Source organism: Ochotona princeps, chromosome 12, assembly GCF_030435755.1.
Source record: "Ochotona princeps isolate mOchPri1 chromosome 12, mOchPri1.hap1, whole genome shotgun sequence".
NCBI classification, from domain to species: domain Eukaryota; kingdom Metazoa; phylum Chordata; class Mammalia; order Lagomorpha; family Ochotonidae; genus Ochotona; species Ochotona princeps.
Window position 1 is genome coordinate 59,735,220 of NC_080843.1, and position 23,762 is coordinate 59,758,981.

At 41.6% G+C, this 23,762-nt stretch overlaps 1 protein-coding gene across 4 annotated transcripts in view; it reads left to right on the plus strand.

Annotated features, from left to right (window-relative positions):
• The window catches only part of HSPH1 (heat shock protein family H (Hsp110) member 1), a 31,051-nt gene extending 15,338 nt beyond the window's left edge, over positions 1–15,713 (plus strand). For 2 of the 4 annotated variants that reach the window (XM_058670896.1, XM_004577552.2), the window contains exons 7-18: positions 32–276; positions 884–1,112; positions 2,691–2,797; positions 3,022–3,155; positions 5,865–6,073; positions 7,644–7,775; positions 10,468–10,605; positions 11,368–11,493; positions 12,945–13,052; positions 13,134–13,253; positions 13,459–13,620; positions 14,823–15,712. In XM_058670896.1, coding sequence (XP_058526879.1) covers positions 32–276; positions 884–1,112; positions 2,691–2,797; positions 3,022–3,155; positions 5,865–6,073; positions 7,644–7,775; positions 10,468–10,605; positions 11,368–11,493; positions 12,945–13,052; positions 13,134–13,253; positions 13,459–13,620; positions 14,823–15,029 — 1,917 coding nt within the window. In that variant the 3' untranslated portion in view covers positions 15,030–15,712. Of the gene's footprint in view, positions 1–31; positions 277–883; positions 1,113–2,690; positions 2,798–3,021; positions 3,156–5,864; positions 6,074–7,643; positions 7,776–10,467; positions 10,606–11,367; positions 11,494–12,944; positions 13,053–13,133; positions 13,254–13,458; positions 13,621–14,822 lie in introns of all 4 variants that reach the window. The other 2 variants (XM_058670897.1, XM_004577553.3) reach the window with 1 other exon arrangement.
• The last annotated feature ends 8,049 nt before the right edge of the window (positions 15,714–23,762 follow it).

Genomic DNA, 23,762 nt, shown 5'->3' on the forward strand with positions numbered 1-23,762 from the left:
ATAGTTATTGTATTGTGTTAATTTTTATTAGGTACTGGGCACAGCTTTTGATCCTTTTTTGGGAGGAAAAAACTTTGATGAAAAGTTAGTGGAACATTTCTGTGCAGAATTTAAAGCTAAGTATAAGTTGGATGCAAAATCCAAAATTCGGGCACTCCTTCGTCTGTATCAAGAGTGTGAAAAATTGAAGAAACTAATGAGCTCCAATAGCACAGACATACCACTAAATATTGAATGTTTTATGAATGACAAAGATGTTTCGGGAAAGATGAACAGGTATGTCTTGAATACTGGTTTAATAAATGGAACACGTTGTTTAAACTCTGTCCCTGGTGTCACTTTGGGTTGAGGCTTCCGAGTCGGTGCAGATTTTTGGGATTGTGTGACACCTCAGCGTGACTGGGTAGGCTGTTGATCACTGTGACAGCCGAGCATACCTCTGGGAAGAATCTTTGAAATCTTCAGTCAATGTCCTTGTCGTTAGAGCTCTTAGATATATTCTACTTTTTTAATATTTTGGGACCAAGAATTGCATAATAGTCTTACAGACGTTTTGAAATGAATGGAAATAAATATTTAAAGTAACGGTAACTGGCTCACATAAGACACTTAGGGAGTAAAATGGCAGTCAGTATAAAAGTGAGTGCTTCTGATCATGCTGTTACTGGTTTTTCTCCCTTCACCTTTCTCTGCATCTGTTTCTACATTAAAAACAAAAAAACGTCAGAAGCTACTCTGTGGTTAAATTTGATCCATCCGATCCATCCGGGATCCCTGCAGTTGGAAGGGTGGTTTGTTGGCATGATATAGAATCATTGTTTAAAACAAAATGCAACATTAGATTTCTAGTAACTTTTTAATGCTTTCTAAATTATTTGCTAAGGTCACAATTTGAAGAACTCTGTGCTGATCTTCTGCAAAAGATAGAAACACCTCTTTATTCACTGATGGAACAAACTCGGCTCAAGCCAGAAGATGTGAGTGCTGTTGAGATCGTTGGAGGCACTACCCGGATTCCAGCTGTGAAAGAAAAAATTGCCAGATTTTTCGGAAAAGATATAAGTACAACACTCAATGCAGATGAAGCAGTAGCAAGAGGATGTGCACTGCAGGTACTATGGGAACACGTTCCTTAAACAAATGTCACTTTATGATGTCCTGGTGGCTTAATACGGTAATCTGATCCTGTGCCTCGTTGTGTTGCTTGTGGCCTCGACTGCTTTCCCAGGCCATAAGCAGGGAGCTGGATGGGAAGTGGAGCTGCCGGGACTAATCCGGCAACCCATATGGGATCCCGGGGCGTTCAAGGTGAGGACTTTAGCCACTAGGCTACGCCGCCGGGCCCAAGCACTTGTTTAACTGAATACTTCTGGATTTAGTGCATTTGCTTTACCAAGGTAACTTCATGTTACACTCTTATTTGATAAGCAACCATTTTCTAAACTCATTTAACAGATACTCCTGGGCCCGGCGGCGGCGTGGCCTAGTGACTAAAGTCCTCGCCTTGAACGCCCTGGGATCCCATTTTGGGCACCGGTTCTAATCCTGGCAGCTCCACTTCCCATCCAGCTCCCTACTTGTGGCCTGGGAAAGCAGTCGAAAATAAAAAAACAAAAAAAAAAACAAAAAAAAAACAAGTGCTCAGTTGTCCGTGAAGTGGAGTGGAATTGAAAGAGCCATTGGATAACAACTGAAGTGGGAGTTTGCTTTGGTGCAAGCAGTTTTTGAAACCCATGCGTATGTGAAGCACTCTTAAGTTTGTGGGAAATGCGTGTTAGGAAAACCAGCAGAGGTGGTGTCTGTTTTTGTTTTTGTTTTGCTTCAAAAGAAGCATCTTTTAAATCTGGGAAAAAAAAGTACTGGGCTATTATCAAATTAAGTCAGTGCTTTAAAGTTTCAACTTAACATATTTGAGTTTTGATATAGTTAACAGCTTTTTAGCCTAAGAGATCAGTAAATGAAAGTATTTAGGCTGTCTACTCTTCCATACATATAAAAAGAAAATTTAGACACTAGTTATTAGTGATGATCTGTTGTGTTGTAATTATCATGTTTAGGGAGGTTTGTTTGCTTTTTCCTTCATAATGAAATATGCCTCCCCAAGTGATTCTTGGTTTAGCACAGTGTTGAGTATTCATCTGTTGTTCGGTGGTTAACGTTGTTCTGGACTCTTCCTGAAGGAGTCTGTACTAATCACATCAGTTGACTCTCCCTGGTGTGTGTTCAGTGGAGTCCTTTTTATATAACCTTGCACCTGTCTGTCGGATGTTTATCGCACATTTGGATCTGCCTTTGTTCCTTCATGAGATGATTTGAGAAGTAGGAATATTTTACCGTGCTCAGTTTCTGAGGCATTTGTAAAGGGATGTGAATAGAGATTTTTATAGAAGTACATACACCTTCAAGAGAGAAAGAACTTGAAATTGCTGTGACTGAGAGCTTCTGGAAATAACTTTTTCCTAAGCCACATTAAAACTTGCTGTTAGTTGTTGGCATCTTAAAACTCAATTTCTCTGATTATAGGATGGCATTTAGTGGATAAATAATGCTGCAGAGAGTAAACAATACAGCATTTTTTTGTGTGTTTAAGGTTGCTCATTCCATTAGAGTTGTCTTGTGTTAAAGGTGGATGACAGCTATTCATGTGGCTCATGCTAATCTTTAACATCTCCCCCGCCTCTCTCGTTTAGTGTGCGATCCTTTCCCCAGCTTTCAAAGTGAGAGAATTTTCTGTCACAGATGCAGTTCCTTTTCCAATATCTCTGGTGTGGAACCATGATTCAGAAGATACTGAAGGGTAAGTAGCAGAAAATATATTTTAATCACTATTTCAAAGTAAAGAAGAGAACTCTTGTGGTACTGTGATCAGTTTACTGGGCATCTTTGGATACACAACGAAACCTGTCAAGGTATTTTTTGGTTTGGGGATTACAAATGACAAAGTCGAAGAAGGTCTCCTGTGTTTGGGTAGACAGCAGTTTTAGACCTGCTCTGCTGAGTGCCTTCTGCTCTCCCCTCCAGCGTTCATGAAGTGTTCGGTAAAAACCACGCTGCTCCTTTCTCCAAAGTACTCACCTTCCTGAGGAGGGGGCCCTTCGAGCTGGAAGCTTTCTACTCGGATCCACAGGCAGTTCCCTATCCAGAAGCAAAGATAGGTAAGGAATTATGAGGGTTTTTTTTTTTTTGCTTATTTTACGCGTTTCTTAAAGGCCTAGCTTATTATTCAGTGTAGAAACTTAAGAATTTTTTCTGTTCTTGGCTGTTCTTGTTCTTTAGAATGATAGCAATTGAGATGTATATTCATTTTATCGATGAGCAAACTGTCCGATAAGGATGAAATGACTTGCTAGCTGTGCTGTTACTGTCATAATACATGTGGGGACACGTTAGTATTTTTCTTAATTCTGATGCTGTCTGCATAAAGGATGGCTCGTACTATTCATGTTAACTTTTCTTGAAATTTCATTTGCAGAATACTACTTTAGATTAAAACCTGGCTCAGAGATTGCCAACTGCTTCTCAAATGTATCTTTTCTAAAGATAATATTTTTTGGTACACTTTCCTTTTGCAGACTTAACAGTATGCATATACTTTTACCCACAAGTAACTGTTTTTCGCATACTGGGACTGAAACTTTTCAGTAGCCCTTTAGGACTCATGCTTACCCCAGATCCTTTCAGTGAGCCCCACCTGGCCAGTTGGGCTTGCTTAGTTGCTTACTTACTAAAGACTAAAATGTTGTAACCTGTATAATTGTTGACTTTTTATTTCAAGATTTATTTATTCTTGAAAAGGCGAATTTACAGAGGATGAGAAGACAGTGATAAAGATCTTATATCCACTTGTTCACTCCCCAAGTTGCTGCAGATGGCCAGAGCTGAACCCATCCGAAGCCAGGAGCCAGGAGCTTTTCTGGGTCTCCTATGTGGGTGCAGGGCCCCAAAGCTATGAGCCGTCCTTCACTGCTTTCCCAGGCTTGATAAGGAAGCTGGATGGGAACTGAAGCAGCCAGGGCACAACCAACACCTCAATGGGATGTCAGCGCTTGAAGGGGGGAGGTTAGCCAAGTGAGCACTTGGCCCACAAGGGTTTTTTTTTTTTTTCTGTAACATTTAATAGTTTGGATTATTTGCATTAATAATGCTCCATTTTACAGATGATAAAAACCCAAGCTCATTAGTATAGTATATCGATTTTATGTGTCTCCAAAGTTAAAAACTTTGTTTTAAAAAAAATATATGTAGACATTTTATAGCCCACTCTTTAGTGAGTCTTCTTGGATCCCTCAGAATAAATGTTATTTCTCTAAATGAATCATTTGGCAGATAGTTTCTGAGCTAGAGATCGGACATATTTTCAGGGTCTGTCCTGATATCTTTTGGGAACCTGATAGTTAAGCCTGTAACTTTCTATGTGTTTGCACAGACAACATCTTACATCCAGGTCAGTAAATCTGATGCAGTGCTTTGTGTACAGTGGGTTCTAAGTCTGCCTCCCATCCCCTGATCCATTCCGCACATGGCCTCGATGGGCACAACTGAACTGATCTGAAGCCAGGGGCCTCTTCTTGGTATTCAACTTGGGTGCAGGAGTCCAAGGATTTGAGCTATCCTCTGCTGCTTTCTCAGTCCATAAGCAGGGTGCTGGATTAGAAGGGAGCAGCTGGGAATCAATATGGGATTTGAATGGTAACAGGTAGAGGATTAGCGTGTTGAGACACATCAGTGGTTCCAGCTCGTTCATTCTTGGTAAGTATAGATGAGTTGGTGGGGGGCAGGTCCCTCAGATAGGAGCATAAGCCCAGACACTGTTTATGTACTCTAACTTACTCAGTAATACATTGGAACCATTTCGTGACAAAGAGTGATTTCAGACATTGGTTGAAAGTTTGGCACACATCCCTTATTTAAAGCCTAAGTCAAAAAATATTTTAATTATATAATCAAAAGAATAGTATTTTCTTAAAACGCTTTCTAAAACTAAAATCCGTTGTTTACTTGATATCATCTTCTCTATATTTGCTGATAGATTTCCATGTACGGTTTATGCTTTTCCTTTTCTTTTTTTCAGTTGCTTTTTAAAGCCCAAAGCTTTGAGCCATCCTCTGCTGCTTTCCCAGGCTGCAAGCAGGGAGCTAGATGGGAAGTGAAGCAGCCAGGATATGAATCATTGCCCATATGGGATCCTGGTGCATGCAAGGCGAGGACTTAGTCACTAGGCTATCATGCTAGGCCCAAGTTTATACTTTTCTATTTACAAAAATAGGGTAGACAAAATAAAGATGGTTTTTGTCAGTATGTTACATACTGGCAAAATGTTTAACAAGACCATTAATGGCAATGTCTTTGCCTTTTAAAGATTATTATAATGGCAAGGCACATTTACAGAGAGAAGGAGACAGAAAAATCCTCTGTCTGCTTGTTCCCTCCCCAAGTGGCCACAACAGCCAGAGCTAAATTGATCTAAAGCCAGGAGCCAGGAGCTTCCTCCAGGTCTCCCACATGGGTGCAGGGTCCTAAGGCTTTGGGCCGTCCTTCACTGCTTTCCCAGGCCACAAGCAGAGAGCTGGATGGGAAGTGGGGGAAGCAGCCAGGACATGAATCTGCACCCATGTAGAATCCTGGCACATGCAATGCGAAAACTTTAGCCACTAGGCTACTGTGCCAGAACTTGAAATTACTTCTAGAGATTATTCAAATTCTTTATTTTAGGACCTTATAGTAAAAACTAGTGGACCTTAAGTTCAGAATAGGGACGATTTAGAATTTTAGTATTTTCAAGCTTTATATTTTAGTTTTTGTTTTCTTATCTCTTACTAAAGTTTATATTAAATTTTTAAATGGTTAATTTGTTTTTGTCCTAGGCCGTTTCATAGTTCAGAATGTTTCTGCACAGAAGGATGGAGAAAAATCTAGAGTGAAAGTCAAAGTGCGTGTCAACACCCACGGCATCTTCACCATCTCAACAGCGTCTATGGTGGAGAAAGTCCCGGCTGAGGACAGCGAAGCGTCTTGTGTGGAAGCAGACATGGACTGTCCCAATCAGAGGTCCCCGGAGAACCCAGACAGTGATGTAAGTGTATGGGAATGCCTTCCCCTGCACATGGATTGACTTAGAACTGAGCTGTGGAAGCACCGGCAAGGGGCAGAATGTCTAGAGAGAATTCTTCCCAGAATTTTGAATAAGGATAATAAGTTCTTACCAGTTACTGGTAACATATAACTTGGAATTTAGTAAATTTTGAGTAGATTCTCTGGAACTGCATTTTGGGTAACTTGTTTATGACAATTTAGTTTTTTTTTTTTTTTTTTAAGATGTGTATTACATATTGGAGTTAAATGTTACAACTGAAAAAGTTACTTCCTCTGATGAAATAATTGAAATATTAAAGCTGATTTCTCTGTTACTTGTATGGCAGAATTGGCTCTGGTGCTTCCAACTTGTTTTTATTTGCGTGATTTTCTGCATTGTGAGAGGCAGAGAGGAAGTGTCTGTTTAGACAAGAGTTGTTGCTCATCTTATCTTAGACTCCGTTAGTGCGAGTGCTGGTTCTAGGTGGTCAACAGAAGAATTTTAGGTAGCTAGCTGTTTATTGCAGTGACTGTAGTTTATTTCTGGAAGTTAGTCAGAAATAGCTTAAATGAACAGGCAGGCAAGGATAGTGTTTCAGTTAAGATGTGGAAGAAATGTTTGGTATCCTGTGGTCACTTAGTCCTAGAACATTGAAGCAATATTAAGATTCTTATATTAATATCACCTTTTATTCTGAACTACAGAAAGTTTTCAATGTGGTGAGCTAAACGAGTAGTGCCTGTGCACTTCCAGTCTCTTAATTCCTTAGGGAGAGCAGGAGTGCTTTGCTTCTGGCTGCTTCGGTGTCTGCTTTAGGATATTGAAACATTGAACGAAAATGTGAGAGACTTCAGGGTACCTACTGCTTCTAGTAGTTAACTTGGGATGGTTCTGACTTCTCAGCAAATGGGAGGAGCTTGGAACCAGCGCTAATGTGTTGGGCACTGAGGACTATTAAAGAAAAGCAGAAAACTTTCACAGTTCATTTTGCTTTACTTTCTTTACCAGGTTTGTAACCAGAATTGGTGTGTAGCATTTATTCTGTACTCTGCTCCTGTAAAGTATAAATAGTTGGATCACAAAGGGAAAGTGGGACAGTGAGGAGGGATTTAATTATCTCAAAGCTGAAATGATGGCAGTTTTAAACAACTGTTCAGTGAGTTGAAAGGCAGATAGGTCAAGGTGCATGGTAGCTGGTGGTGATATTAGGTTTTGGAAACTTGTTTTGGGGAAGATGCCTGATGTGTTAACCTCCTGTGCTTTTGACAGTTAATGTTTACAAGATTAGGTAGAAGTGTCTTAACGGAGAGTTCTTGATTGTCACCACGTCATTCAAATGCCTACTTGTATAACTTATTAACTGCTATCATTCACAACATTTTTTACAGGTTTCAAATTTCTAAGAAGTTTTTAAGTATTTTATAATCATTTGCTTTTATCCCATACCTTTTCTCCCCAACTATTAAGATTTCAGAAATTGAAGTGTACTGTCTTTGGTGCCCTATAACTTTTTAAATTTATACAAGTACACCTGCTTTCTACATCCTTTGTGCCTGGGCTTTCATTTCAGAAAAATATCCAGCAAGACAACAGTGAAGCTGGAACACAGCCCCAGGTACAAACTGATGCTCAGCAAACCTCACAGTCTCCCCCTTCACCTGAACTTACCTCAGAAGAAAACAAAATCCCAGATGCTGACAAAGTGAGTGACTCTTCTAGTTCATTCCATTAGACAATGTTGCAACATGTAATCGTTAATGATATAATTAAATCTGCAGTTTCAAGAGAAAGCACCAAGTGATTATTCTACGTAGAATTTTTTTTTTGTTTTTGTTAATTTTCTATGTGTTTTTCAATGAAAACCAGTTAGAGGTACTGAAACTCAGCTGAAGGGAATCGCATATCCTGCTTTAGGCCTGGAAGCTTCTCTTGATTAACTGCCACTCCAAGTAATAAGAGTCGAACGTGTAGTTTGTCCTCATCTGAAAGGGCAGAGGTATCTGCCTGTGCCAGAGGGGAAATGATACATCCTAGTGCTGCCTGATTAGCTTTCACTTCAGTTAATCAGATGATAAATACATGGGCTATAGGAGTCTAGTACACTTCTCTCTCCGGTCAAGCCGTCTGTCAAATTTAAGTAAATTATTATACTCTGATCAAAAACCTGATTGCATTTCAAAGTAATTTCTTTTGTCTTGCTTCCATAGTAGGTATTGGAAGCTAAATTAAAAAGTGATGTTGTATCCCTTGAAAATTGACAGTTTCTAATCAAATCTTTAGGGTTTCTGGTCAAATGATACTTAGAAGTTGCTGTTCCTTTGCTCCTCTGGATCAGTGTATGTGTTGCAGGACTTTTGTTTTCTGTACAAGTGGCATGTAAGTTATTGATCTGTTGGTAATTCAGCTTTCTCTTAGTTTCTTTGTCCTCAGGTGAATTACAGAATGGTTAGGGTTAGAATGGAATTCCACACTAGGTAGAATTTTCTAATGTTTTAACTTGCATTTGTTCTGATTGATCCTGTGGAGCTCCTAAGGTGAGCCTTGGGTTCTAATCCTGATTTCTGAAAGCTGCCTTCATATTTATTATGATCATTGTGATGAGTTAGAAAACAGCTTCTCATTTTTGGTAGCACTCCCCTCGATGATGGGTTGAACATGTACTAACTTGTGCTGCATGACAGTGGACAGAAGCTCAGTCTTTTGGTTAGCAAGCCTGAGGCCCTTTGGAACAGGATCTTACCCTCCTGGAAGGTCCCTCATCCATCCATGTTTGAATGCTGTTTTGTGATTGGTTTTCCTCAGTACTTGGTGTGATTATTTTAACTGCCATGCATGTGCTACCATCTGTTTTGTCCCCAAGTATCTGTCACACTCCCATGCCTTGCTAGGTGTAGGAATCATCTGATTCATTTTCTTTCCTGTGGATCGCACCCTCAGAGTCTGCTCACCGTGTTGGAGGGCTCTTGTGCACTAAAAGGAAGGACAAGGAACTGCACACGGAGTAGATCATTATCGGGTCAGGTTACAGCACTTGGCAGATCTGTGCTTTGATTCCAAAACAGTGCAATGCAGCTCAGGAGACATGCATCCCACTTCCATCTCTGTAGTTGTAGACAAGTTATTTTAGTCCCGTTTCTTTGGTGAATTAAGTGCCTAGAATTTTAATATCCTTTGTAACTTAGTTACACAATGGTAGAGATAGTTGGTGCTTTAATCAAATAGTCTCTTTCTGTTTTTCCATCCTAGCAAATGAAGGTTCACGTTTCACACTTTATCGTCTAATATGTTGTATATCTGGATCTCCTTGATTATGTGTGTTTGTGCTGGTTGTAATTTCTGAAATGGAAATATGTAGAATAGATTTAGAAAATTGAAGGCCACAGGAGATACTTACTTCTTTAGCCCTGTATTTACATATGTTGAAAAATCTGTAATAAACTAGAGGTTGAATATCCCCCATCTAAAGCACTTGAAACTCAGAAGTGTTTCAAATTTCACGTTATTTGCATATAATTGTGAGACATCTTAAGGATGGGACCCAAGCCTAAAGGTGTAATTCATTGGTGTTTCTTGTCCTTTCCATACACATAAGCTGACGAGAATTTGATATGGTATTTTACAGTGCCTATATTTTGACTGTGACATGTCTCGGTAGGCCAGATGTGGAATTTTTCCACTTTGTCAAGTCAGCCCTGAAAGAGTTTGGTTTTTGGATAAGAGATGCTCAACCTCTATAAGTGTTTGCTGCATCTTTCCATTTTTGACTTTAAGACTCCTTGCTCTTTTTACCCTTCAGAGCTGCTTATGAGGAATGATGCATTCAAAGACAAGTCAAGGAAAATATGCTCGTGTGTGTGTGTGTTCCGTTTATGTCATTTCCAAATGTGATAGAAAAATGTGAAGATACTCATCAGGGTCATGCTAATGTAATTAGAGCAGGCATAATAACTGGGATATAGGAATCAAAACATCTATTAAAGAAATTAATTTAATCTTAACGTGCTTAGCATCGATCAACATCTGTCTTAGGTTATTGTCTGATTCTAAACATGAGAATATGGAGAATTTAGTAATTTTGACCTTCTCAATTTTGGGATTGACAAACATTTTGAAGGAATTGGGAATTAAAGATCTAAAACGAAAGTGCGGTGGGGACTTAAGTTTGATATTATAAATACCCTGATGAGTTCTGGAATGAAATTACATCATTTAAATTTAACTGCAACCTTGATTTAAAATGAGCAGTGAAAACTGCCACATTTCTGCTCTATGATTTTAGGGATTTTATTTGCCTAAGTCATCAGTAAGTATGCTAGGGAAATTTTTTTTTTTTGCTTTTTGTCAAGAATTGTTTAGAAATTTCTCCATTTGTGTTTTTACTTTCCTTCCTTAAGGCAAATGAAAAGAAAGTTGACCAGCCTCCAGAAGCTAAGAAACCCAAAATAAAGGTGGTGAATGTTGAGCTACCTGTTGAAGCAAACTTGGTCTGGCAGTTAGGGAAAGATCTCCTTAACATGTATATTGAGACAGAGGTAAGTACTTAAATACAAAAATTTAATTATGGGATATACTTTTGTTCTTGACCCTGTCACCTGTATTTTCAGTAGTTCATAGCTGTAATTCCGACCTATGCGGGATCTGTGCCAATAGATTGTCCTGGTTGTAAAATGGCCAAGTTCTTTTGAGGGAATTAAGTAGCAGAGTATTTTAGCTAGAGCATAGAGCAGTGGGAGCTCAGTTGTTAAGTTTGTAGTCCCGCCCTGCCATTCCCTAGATTTCTGAAGTTAGGGACACTCCACTCTTAAAATACATTGTGCTATTTTGTAACCTGGAATTCTAAGTAACATAGGAAGTACTTGGGATTTTGTTTTCTTTACTGAGGTGGAAACATTGTACTCATACATTTACTAGTAAATTACAGTTCACTTATTTATCCTTAATTTAAAAATATGGTAGTTAAGTTGTGTGACTGTTACATATTAGCCAATGTTAGCTCCATTTTGAAACAAATATGCAACTAGAGATCTGAAAACAGATTTATATTTAAACCCTGGGTTGACTTAAATGTTTTACTTGTTGTTAAACCATAAACACCATGTAATTTTTTATGTAATATTAAAAATAAACAACTTCAGTATATATTTAGAAAATGATTTTGTAGAAGTCTCATGAACGCTTAACTAGTTTTTTGTGTGTGAGCATTGTTTTTTTTTTTTTAAACCTTGGATTCTAAATAGTTAAAATTCAGTTTGAGATGTGCAAAGATTGATATAACCTTTATTGCTTCTTTACAGGGTAAGATGATAATGCAGGATAAGTTGGAGAAGGAAAGAAATGATGCTAAAAATGCAGTGGAGGAATATGTGTATGAGTTCAGGGACAAGTTGTGTGGACCATATGAAAAGTTTATATGTGAGCAGGTATGTTCAGAGCTTTGTTTTAGTCAGGCAGTCTCATGTAAAATACTTAATAATCCAAGGTAGCATTTGAGCATTGCATAAATTGGACTTTGAAAAAAAATTATATCAACAAAGTCATGGAGAGAGGTGTAACAGTGTGGCATAATTATGCAGGATCAAAAGTAGAGAAATTTCTGCTTTCAAAGATCTCAGACTTTTTATGATTTTTTTTTAATTGGAAAGTCAGATGTACAGAGAGGAGAGACAGATAACAAGGTCTTTTATCCATTAATTCACTCCCCAAGGGGCCGCAACAGCTGGAGCTGCACTGATCTGAAGCCAGGAGCCTAGGTCCTCCTCTAGGTCTCCCACGTGGGTGTAAGGCCCCACAGCTTTGGGCCGTCCTCGACTGCTTTTCCAGGTCACAAGCAGGGAGCTGGATGGGAAGTGGGGCGGTTGGGACACAAAGTAGCACCCATATGTGATCCTGGTATGTGCAAAGTGAGGACTTTAGCTACTGCACTGGGCCCTCAGACTTATCTTTTAACTCTTGAAAATGTTTCCATTTCTTGGCAAGTGTGGCAGTACAGGTTGAGCTGCTGCTGTGTCACCAGCATCCACTATCAGAATGCTTGTTGGTCTGCTCCTAATCCACTCTTGCACTAACTACATGACGATACAGCAGAGGATGGCTTGGGGGCCAGGGCCCCTGCTACCCATGTTGGAGACTAGGATGGAGTTCCTGGCTCCCGGTTTTGGTTTGGCCCAAACCTGGATGTTGTATGCATTTGGGAAGTGAACCAGAGGAGGGAGGATAACTGCTGTCACTCCCTTTCGTTGTTACTCTGCCTTTCTATTAAATATGCTGCAAGATTAAAAAAAAAAAAAATGCTTACATTCTATTTGAAAGACAGAGGGATACAAAGAAACACATAGAGGGGCATCTTAGATTGGCTGGTTTACTTCCCAAGGAGCTGCAATAGTCCTGGGAGGGTCAGACTGAAACCTGGAGCTTTGGAACTCAGTTTGGATCTCCTTCATGGATAATAGGGACTGAAGTATTTGAGTCATTCATGAGTTTTGCCTTCCTAGGGTACTCACTTGCAGGAACTTGGGTTGGACGCAAGTAGCTGAGGCCTAACACATCCTCTCGTATAGGTGTTAAGGGTACCCCATTGGCGGCTTAGCCACTGCACTGAATGTTTGCCCCCTTGGCTTTGTTTTTTAATGAAATTGCTCTCTTGAGAGCATTTTGTCAATATTTTGTCCCATAATTCTCCTTCGGCCAGTCTTGGCAGACTTTATCGAGCGGTGTTGCGCCATTCAACCCGCTCTGTTAAGTGTTACATGAAGCTACTAGGTATCAGCTGCAGTCCTGTTCTCCTGAGACTGCACCTCTGAGCGAGGGTGGCTCTGGTTGGAAAAGCCTCTGAAGCAGAACTTCTGCTAATGCTTTCGTGTTTCATGTAAAGGACCATCAGAATTTCTTGAGACTCCTCACTGAGACTGAAGACTGGCTGTATGAAGAAGGCGAGGACCAAGCTAAGCAAGCATATGTCGACAAGTTGGAAGAATTAATGGTAGGCCCTTGTTTCTCCTGTGCCTAAAACTACAGGTTTTAAAAATAAAATCACTACAACTAGTCCTTTATTGTATTTTAGAAAATTGGCACTCCAGTTAAAGTCCGATTTCAAGAAGCTGAAGAAAGGCCAAAAATGTTTGAAGAACTGGGGCAGAGGCTGCAACACTATGCCAAGATAGCAGCTGACTTCCGAAACAAGGTGAGCCGCACTGTGTGTGTTGAGAAAGTTAGCCTAAATATTTAATGAACTGACGTTGGAGGTGTTTTTAGGCATAAATAAATAATTCTAAGTGAGAGATTTGGCTGATAAAAAGGAGGTACATTTGCAGTTCACAGAAATTTGGGTTGAATTACATGTGTCTATTAAAAACCTAATTCTATAGAATGACTCTGGTTCTGTTTAGGATGAGAAATACAACCATATTGATGAGTCTGAAATGAAAAAGGTGGAGAAATCTGTAAATGAGGTGATGGAGTGGATGAATAACGTTATGAATGCTCAAGCTAAAAAAAGTCTGGATCAGGATCCAGTGGTGCGTGCTCAGGAAATTAAAGCAAAAATCAAGGTGAGCAGCCTGTCGTGTGTCTGCTAGTTTTCCTCCCAGACTGAAATTGGTCGTCACTCGGACCTTGAACACAGTTCTTTCCCATCCTTTCACATTATCCTCATGAAGAATGGCATTCTTAATGTTCATTAATTGCTACCACAAAATATCAGAGACATTGGAAGTTGTTACATTTTCATTCATTTAATGGAACACACAAATTGGCTGAGCTCCTATGATGTGCCAGCACTTACTCTATGTATACAGTTCTTGCCCCTGGGGAACTCAGATTTTAGTGAGAAGGCAGCAGTATAGAATTATGTGTTCTTCATCAAATGGAGTTGGTGTGAAGTACTGTGGAGAAAAATAAAGTAGGGCAAAAGCGGGATAGGAACTGCTGTGTTGTGGAGAGGAAATGTTCTGCTCAGAGATGGCTCTGCTGGTGTGCGAGGCTTGAAGGAAATTCCCAAGTGCCTTCTGTCTGGAATAACACTGAAACACCAGGAAGAGTTAAGGAAAAGTAGGTCTTTTGAATTCTAACTTTCTGTTTTTTAGTTTGACTTGCCCTGAAACTACTTAATCTTTGTACCATTTCTCTCTCCGATGAAATGGGAGTTTATAATTCTTACCCATTAATATTGTAAGGTAAAGCGAGATCTTCAAAAAGATGGGCCGGCATTTAGATGTAATTAGTTAATTACCGCATCCCTTTCAATTCCTGGGTGCTCCAGTTTTCATCCACTGTCTGCCAATGTACCTGGGAAAGAGCAGAGGATGGCCCAAGTCCTTGGGCCCACCCGTGTAACACAGGAAACCAGAAAAGAACCTCCTGCCTTAGGGCTTTTTGGTCTGGCCCAGCCATGATCATTGCAGCCAGTTGGGGTATGAGCAAGTGGATTGATCTCTTCGTCTCTCTTCTTCTTTGTGTTGACTTCTGCCTTTCAAATAAACTTCAATAAAAAGTTTCATAGAAATTCATAATAAAAAGCTTTGCATGGATTTCAAAATAAACCTTTACTTAAGTACCTAGCAAATCCTTGACATGTTGTAGATCAATCATTACCTTTCTCAGGCTTCAAGTTCTTAGGTCAGTTGTAATGATAAAATGAAACTCTTGAGTGTATAGTGGGAGTAGGTGTAAACATTGGGTCAGGGATGTCTGGAAGTAGCTGAAGATGAACTGCATGGATCTGAGTTAATCTGATGGCTTGTTTTGTTTTTAGGAGCTGAACAATGCTTGTGAACCCATTGTAACACAGCCTAAACCAAAAATTGAATCACCTAAACTGGAAAGAACTCCTAATGGCCCAAATATTGATAAAAAAGAAGAAGATTTAGAAGGCAAAAATAATTTTGGTGCTGAACCTCCACATCAGAATGGGGAGTGTTACCCTAATGAGAAGAGTTCAGTTAATATGGACTTGGACTAGATAACATTAAGTTGGTTTATTCTTTCAATTAATAAGATATTTTTGCCATAGTATGTGACTACATAACATACTGAGACTATTTATATTTTCTTTTCTAAGGATGTTTAGAAATTTTGTGTATTATATGGAAAAAAGAAAAAAGCTTAAGGTCTGTTGTCTTTATGATCCTAAAAGGGAAGATTGCCTTGGTGACTTTCAGATTCCTGTGGAATTGTGACTTCATACCAAGCTTTTGTGCAGTGTTAATCATTTGCATCACTGAGGGTGAAATTGACTTCTGTCTTGGAGAATAGAACCAAACTGTACTGCTTGTTCAAGAGGGTTGTGACAAATCTTTGAAGCATTTGTTCTTGCCAAGGTAGTTTTCTTGTATTTTGCTCTTCATTGTAGCATGTGTGTGGTATGGATGTTTATAAAACAAGACTAAGTCTGATTTCATAAGGGCTTTCTAAAATTCTGTCCAATAGACTATAACTTTTTGCTTTGACATTGTTAAAGAAATTCATTGAGAAAAACAAAAGCTAGTGAAATATGTTAGCAGCATGCAGAACAAAAAAACTAAAATTGTATCTCTCACTATCCATTGCATTGTCATGTGAAGATGTGAAAAAGAAATGTTGATCTTGTAACTGATGTTGAAAATGTGATGAGCTTTAAAATAAAGTTCATCTTAAGGTGTCATTTCTAAACGGTTGGTTTTGTCACTGATTTGAAACTGGAATGGGGAATGATTAGTTGTTACAGCAGAAGTGATATTGAATGTGAAAAATCCAGTTTTCCTTTTTAGCTGTTTTACATATTCTCTTTTCTAAATGAAAATGGCTTTAGATAGAGAACGAGCATATGCTTATTATATTGAAATCTTTTTATTGTACTGGAAAGTGACATACTTAAACTTTGACCCAGGGAATAACACTGTTAACATTGGACATCTTCCTAATCTCCCCTAAACATCATGTATCTTACAGGTGTTTGTATATGGGAGTATGTGAAAATATTGTATTTAGACTTTTTTTTTTTAAATCAACTCCCACACACTGTAAGTAGCCAGGGCTGGGCTGAGGTGGGACCTGTGAGTTCTGAACCTCTTGCCCCCAGAAGCTGGGATCAGCAGCTGGAGCTGGAGCCCAGATGCTCTGATTATGGGAAGCAGGTGTCTTCATTGCTAAGCCAGCTGCCTACACCCCACTCCGTTTTGTTGTTGTTGTTGTTGTTTTTAATAAGTAAATGGGGTCTTTAAGTAGACTAGTCAGATGCTGTGACTTCACAGCTTTGGTGAATTCCATTATAAAAAACAAATACAAAAATGTAGCTGGTGCCGCTCGTGGGCTATAACAATTCTCACATTTTGCTATTCCGAGAAATGTTGCACTGAGTGTTAATCTGTTATTTCCTGATACACATTGTAATGTTGGGTTGAGGAGATGTCAGAGCCTTTAACACAGAGGGCCAAGGTGCCCGCCAAGATACAACAGTTCATGCTGCTTCCAAGGGAATAGCTTACCCTCTTGAACTGGAGCCAGTCTCTTAATAACTGCTATTTACTTATTAAGTACAGGTGCTTCACAAAGGGGGAATTCATCTTCAGAGCAGCGCATAAGCTTTAGGAATTTCCCAGGCAACATAGGCAGTATCAGAGTCGAAGAATGAAATCTCAACAATCCAATCACTCAGGCAAAGCTCACACTCAGAACAATCCTGAAGCAGCTAATGTGCCATTTGTATGTCTTGCGTGTACCTCACCATTTTAAAATTCGTATTTTCCGTGAGCTACAGTCAGGCTTCTCACTTGTAAAGCTGAATGTTTATGTGACATTAATGATCTTGCCCCTTTCATTTCCCATTGTATAATTTCTTTCCACTTTGTCTTACTATTTAGAAACTTCAAGTTTGTATCTAACTTGTAGATTTTCTTACGTTTTCGATGTTTAGTGCAGACAAATGTACATTCAGTGTATCCATTGAGATGTTAAGCCAGTATAGCATGTTTGCAGTCAGGAGGACATTTATGTATTTATTATTGGGAAGGCAGATCTGCAAAGAAAAGGAGATAAAAAGATCTTCCGCCTGCTGGTTCACTCCCCAAGTGGCCACGACGGCCAGAGCTGAGCCGATCGGGAGCTGCTTCCAGGTCTCCCACGCAGGTGCAGGGCCCTAAGACTTTGGGACATCCTCAACTGCTTTTCCAGACCATAAGCAGGGAGCTGGATGGGAAGTGGAGCGGCAGGGATACAAACAGGTGCTCATGTGGGATCCTGGCAGATAGAGCCACTATGCTGGTATGCCACGCGTGGGAAAATCATTAAAGCGAAAGATAAGAGGAATAGGTTTTAAGAATATGAATTCCAGGACTTCTTTTTAAGGAAAGAGGATGGCTGCTATTGAATTATAAAACTTCTATCCCAAAATAGAACCTGATGATAGTGAAGAAAGTGTCAGTTTTTTAAAAATAAAATGTCAAATTTATTGAATGTTTAATTTAGAAACGTTAGAAATTTTTGTGCTGTCACTACAGAGAAATCAGTATTTCACAAAATAACATTTTGGAAACTTCCAAAATCCCATGTTGTGATGTGAAGAAAATTACTATATGATACATACAAATGGGACTGGCATTGTGGCATAGGGTGTCCTGGTCACACTGCTTCAAATCCAGTTCTCTGCTGATGGTGTCCAAGAGGGCAGTGGAAGGTGGTACAATTCCTTGGGCCCTTGGAGTCTCTGGCTGCTGACTTTGTTCTGGTCCAGATCTTGCTGTTGTGGCCATTTGTAGAGTGAACCAGCAGATGGAAAATCTCCAATTTCACCCCTTCTCCTTCCTGCCGCTTCTCTTGATTCATGTTTCAAATTTTAAAAACAAAGTGTGTTATAGGCTCAAGCAGTGGGATATAGGTGTGGCACTCAAAACAGAGTCCTCAGGACATGTACCAGTAAATGCCATGTTTGGGTTTTATGTTTCATTTTCCCCTAAATTGTCACTTTAGTGGCATTATTTCTAAAAATGACTGGTGGTTCTAATCACTTAAGTGAACAGAGGTGAATTTTGAGCATAGTTTCTTTGAAATGTTGGTTATATACACCCAAATGGCACTTGGCTTCATTTTCCTGGGTAAAATCCCTTAGTGTTTACTTGGATTTTATTGTTCTTGATTCAACAAAAGGAGATTGGGACCTGTGTTTCATGCAGTGGCTAGAATGCACACATGCCACATAGGAGCAACTGCGTTTGATATGGAGTGTTTTTAAGATTTAAATTTTTTTTTGCTTCAAGATCTATTTTTATTGCAAAGGCAGATATAGAGAGGAGGAGAGACAGGAAGATCTTCCGTCTGGTGATTCACTCCCCAAGTGAGCCACAACGGCCGGTGCTGTGCCAATCCGAAGCCAGGAGCCAGAAACCTCCTCCAGGTTCCCATGTGGTTGCAGGGTCCAAAGGCTTTGGGCTGTCCTCGACTGCTTTCCCAGGCCTCAAGCAGGAAGCTGGATGGGAAGTGGAGCTGCTGGGATTAGAACTAGAATGGTGCCAACATCTGGATGTTGAATCAAGTCCTACTTGCTCCATTTCCACATCCAGCTCCTTGCTAATGTGCTTCAGAAAGCAGCAGAAAATGACCCATGTGCTTGAACCCATATGGCAGACCTGAAAGAAGCTCCTGGCTCCTGGCTTCCACAGGGCCCGGCCATGGACATTGTAGAGCAGCTGAAATATGAACCGGCACCCATATGGGATGCTGCCACTTGCAGGTAGAGGATTAGCCAGTTGAGCATCCTGCTAGCCCAGGAGTGTGGCTTTTAAAACAGCAAGCAGGATGGATCTTCCTTCCAGCGTGGTGAACTGCCAGCTGCTACGGGTTAAATGGAAACCCTGAGATTATTCATTATTGCTGGGTGTCCAGGGCTGCCTCTTCGCTGCCCACTGCTGGGCTTCGGAACATTTTGAAAGGCAAGGGGTGCCCTTAATGTCTCTGGAGAATCATGATTTCAGAGTCAAGGAGATGGCAAAAATATTTTCCTATCCCATAGATGTAACTACTGTGAAGATTTGTGAGTTATTTGGTTTGCCAAGGGTACATAAATATCAGGCGCACACACACACTCTTTAAAGAATAATATTCATTTGGGAACAATCAGGGAGCATTTCAAAAGAACCCACACGTGACATGGAAACCATGGGTATATTCAAAGGAAGCGGGTGATGGGAAACTTCAACAGTAAAGAAGATGCCATGTGCTATTTTGAAACAGTGCATGGCCACAAGCAATATTTGCTTGTAGGAGTACTTCCTGTGCCAGGTTGTACTGACCTTTGTGAGAGGTTTGGTCTGGCAGTCTTTGGACTGGTTCTTGCTAGCAGGCACATTGCATGAGATCCCAAGCTCCTGGTTTTACTTAGTATTTGTTACTATTATTTGAGTAGGGCTTCACAAGCAATTTCATTCTGATAATATTCTCACTAAGAAAATATCTTTTAATATTATCCATTCCTGTCAAATAATAGCAAATACTAAAGGAGCAGTCTTTAACACTCGAACTTGTTCTTCAGAAAACCTGAGTAAGTGCCCCATGTTTCCACCAGGCACCTTCAGACAGCAGGGACTGTCCCCCATCCAGAGACTGCAGTCAACACCAGGCTCTCCCTGGCCCCCGACTGTCCCCCCGAATGTCCTTTGCATCTATTGTTTTCATCCAGAATACAATCCAAAAGTATAAGCTGCTGTGATCAGCTTAATTTTTAAGTTTTGATTTAGAATCTGGATGCTTTATATAGCTATTATACATACATGTTACCTGTAAAGGATAGCTCGATTGGAGAACTTTGAAAAAAGCTTTTTAATACTGAAGTAATCTGTTTAGACAGTATCATCATATACCACTTTACGATAGGGATACTTTCTGAGAAGTGTTTTGTTAGGTGATGTTATCGTGTGGTTCTAACAGAGTGTGTTAGTACAAACCTATATTGTATTTATGGTCCACTGTTGATGGAAATGCTGTGTGGCCCAGAACCATACTGGTGTCCAGAAAGTAACATTTAAAGTAACCATTTGGGCCTAGTGCGGTAGCCTAGTGGCTAAAGTCCTCACCTTGCACATGCCAGGATCCCATATAGGCACTGGTTCTATTCCTGGCTGCTCCACTTACTATCCAACTCCCTACTTGTGGCCTGGAAAAGCAGTTGAGGATGGCCCAAAGTTTTGGAACCCTGCACCTACATTGGAGACGTGGAAGAAGCTCTGGGCTCCTGGTTTCAGATTGGCTCAGCTCCAGTCATTGCAGCCACTTGGGGAGTGAACCAGCGGATGGAAGATCTTTCTCTCCCTATCTTCTTCTCTGTGTATATCTGCCTTTCCAATAAAAATAAATGAATCTTTTTAAAGTAAGGAATCATTTGGCCTAGTAGTTAAGACACTGGTTGGACTTGGTTTCAAGTCCCAGTTCCCCTCATGACTCCAGCTTCCTGCTGGTCTGCACTGCAGGAGGTGTCAGGTGATGCTTACTCCCTGTGTGGGAGGCCTGGATGAGCTCCTCCTAAGATAGAATGGCTGGCTTTGATTTCCAGCGACTGCTCCCAGCCCCAACATCCTGCTACATCAGACCCTGGAGACAATGGTGATGGGTTCCCATCATGTATTTAGGAGACCTAGATTGTGTTCCTGGGTCTTGGCTTCGGTCCTAGCCCAGGCCTAATCGTGTGGCATTTGGGGGTGTGAGCAGATGATGGGAGGACACACTCGTCTGTGTCTGTCTCATTTTGTCTCATAAGTAATAGGGTTCAAAGCGGGTGATTTACAGCAAGAATATCTGACCAGCTACAAGAAGCATCAAATAGTGCAACTGCGATTCCAGAACATGGGACTCTTCTTTGGTGTCCTTGCTTCCTGCACAGGTGGGAGACACAGCCACATGGCACACCTGCCTCCCAGAGTCAAGGGGTCTCAGGAAAGCTTGTGATGGGTGCCCTCCTAGGGACCAACCTGGACCCAGGAATGAGCTTTGGAAGAACATGGCAATTGCCATTCTAACCACAAGTGAGTATAAGAACCCTTCTTTTTTTAAACAATTTCACTACTCTTTTTTTTTTTTTTAAAGATTTTATTATTATTGGAAAGCCGGATATACAGAGAGGAGGAGAGACAGAGAGGAAGATCTTCCATCCGATGTTTCACTCCCCAAGTGAGCTGCAACGGGCCGGTACACGCCAATCCGATGCCGGGACCAGGAACTTCTTCCAGGTCTCACACGCGGGTGCAGGGTCCCAAAGCTTTGGGCCGTCCTCGACTGCTTTCCCAGGCCACAGGCAGGGAGCTGGATGGGAAGCAGGGCTGCCGGGATTAGAACCGGCGCCCATATGAGATCCCGGGGCTTTCAAGGCGAGGACTTTAGCCGCTAGGCCACGCCGCTGGGCCCAAGAACCTTTCTTAAAACCAGGGAGTGCTGCTGTCAGGAGAAGCCAAGATGCTGAGTTAAGTTACTGTCTGAGATGCCAGCATTCCTTATCAGTGCTAATTTGAGTCCCAGCTGCTTCACTTATGGCCCAGCTCCCTGCCAATGCTCCAAGAAAGCAGTGGACAAATGGCCCCACTGCTCAGGACCCTGTCCCCTGTGAGCGAACCCCAGATGGAGTTCCAGAATTCTAGCTTCAGTCCTGCCCCAGTCACAAGCCCATGGCATCCATGAATAGCCATGAATCTGTCCGTAACAGTACACAGAGAACCAATGCTGCTTAAATCCCTCTGTGTTTTCCTGTCTCTGCTTCACCAGAGCAAGACCTTCTAGACCCAATGTGTTTGTTGTGTGCCTGTTGAGGAAAACGCAGTCAGCTAAGTTCATTGTCAAAGGCCTTGGTCATAGCTCTGGTAATGATAAAGATGCACTCACGGCACATTTCTTCCCCAGAATCTCCACCATGCGAAGCAGAAGTGGAGGGAGAGACCGGAAGCTGGGATTCAGACTGGGAGACAGCGGAGGGACGCTGTGTCACAACACTCTGACACTATAGGCTGGCATCGAAGCCACCAAGTAGACTCTGTGCCATCTTGAGACTAGAGGGAGGGTAGGCAGGCCAGGTTTAGGTAGAGCTGAAGGGGTGAAGGAGGGGGAGGAGATAGAGGAAGGCCTGGGGAGGAGGCAAGACAGCAGGGCCTTGGAGATCTAGAAGAATGGCTCTGCCCTTTTTCCTGGCAACACAGGAGCTCCAGTCAGTCCACACTGAGCACAAGAGTGGGGCAAAGACCAGGCACCCCGCTTTGGTGGGCCCTTGCCTTCTCCCAAAGCCTAGAAAAGGCAGGCTGTGTGGGGAAAGGCTGAGCAGGGAGGCTTTGAGCTATCCTAGATGGGCGGAGAGAAGGCAGCTCCTGTGCTCCAATAACCTGGGCAGACAGGCACTCGAGTGACTCCTAGACGGGGTCCCTCACGCCTCTTAGGATGAATTTTAGGTCAGAGGAGGGAAGGACCCTTCTCTCACTCCGGGGGCTTGGCTCTCCATGAAACAGCACCTGGCTTTCATGCCCTTTGTCCCCAGGTGCATATCAGCATCTGGAGGAGCAAGGGAGCATCCTCAGCAAGGGAGGAGCCAATGGGCAGGGCAGGTTCGGACTCCGACCCAGGCACCCACATTCCAAACCCTTGCCTGTACCCCCTTCCACACACATCCTGCACACACCTTCCCCTACCTGCCATCATCCACATACAAAATCGAACCCAAGAGGATAGATCTGGAACGCAGACCTGTCGGCCCCAGACTGACCTCCATGGCCATTTGGCTTAGGAACTGGAGGGAGCCATTGCGCTATGGCTCCTTTTCTCGCGTGTGCATCGGGGACGGTCAGGCTTTCCCACGCAGCCTCTGAGACGTGAGAGCCGCAGTCTCTGCTGCCTCTGTCAGTTTTGAGGCGCCGTGGGAGGGTCAGCTGGAGACGGGAAGCTCTGTGATGACTTTGCAGGGGAAGATGCTGACAATGAGCAGAGACGCCTCATAGAGGACCGGCTGGAGTGGCTCTCGGAGCAGATGGCTTGCAGTTCCTGCAGCATCCCCCCACGTCTGTTCCTGGGAACATGCACCCCACAGGACCACTGGGAAAGCAGATTCCCTGGACAAATGCCTCAGCACAGGTCTTTCTAGGTGTTTGACATCACAGGGGTTCTTCAGATAGTTCTTAGAAAAGTGAAGGAATGTTTACTTTTTGGGGTAACAAATCTTCAAAATTCAAGCATTTTAGGGATCTTCAAAACTCTCATGAAAGTCTATAAGAATACATGTGCTTCAAATTGTTTCTGCACAAAAATTTACTTTTTAAAAAATGTGTTAAAGAAACACATTGAAAAAGATTGTTTTTACTGGAAAGGCAGATTTACAGAGAGAAGCAGAGACAGAGTGAGAAAGATTTTCCATCACTGTTTGACTCCCCATATGGCTGCAATGGCCGGAGCTGAGCCGATCTGAAACTAGGAGCCAGGAGCTTCCTCCAAGTCTTCCATGTGGGTGCAACTTCCCAAACCTTTGGGCCATCATCTATTGCTTTCCCAGGCCACAGGCAGGGAACTGGGTTGGAAGTGGAGCAGCTGGGACTTAAACTGGCAGCTATATGGGATGTTAGTGCTTTCAGGTAGAGAGTTAGCCAGTTGAGCCATTATGCTGGCTCCCCAAAAATTTACTTTTAAATTTTGTTTTTCATGAAAAATGTTGAAGTTTCTTCACATTAAAAGTTCAGAGAAATACTAAGGTAACTCTCTC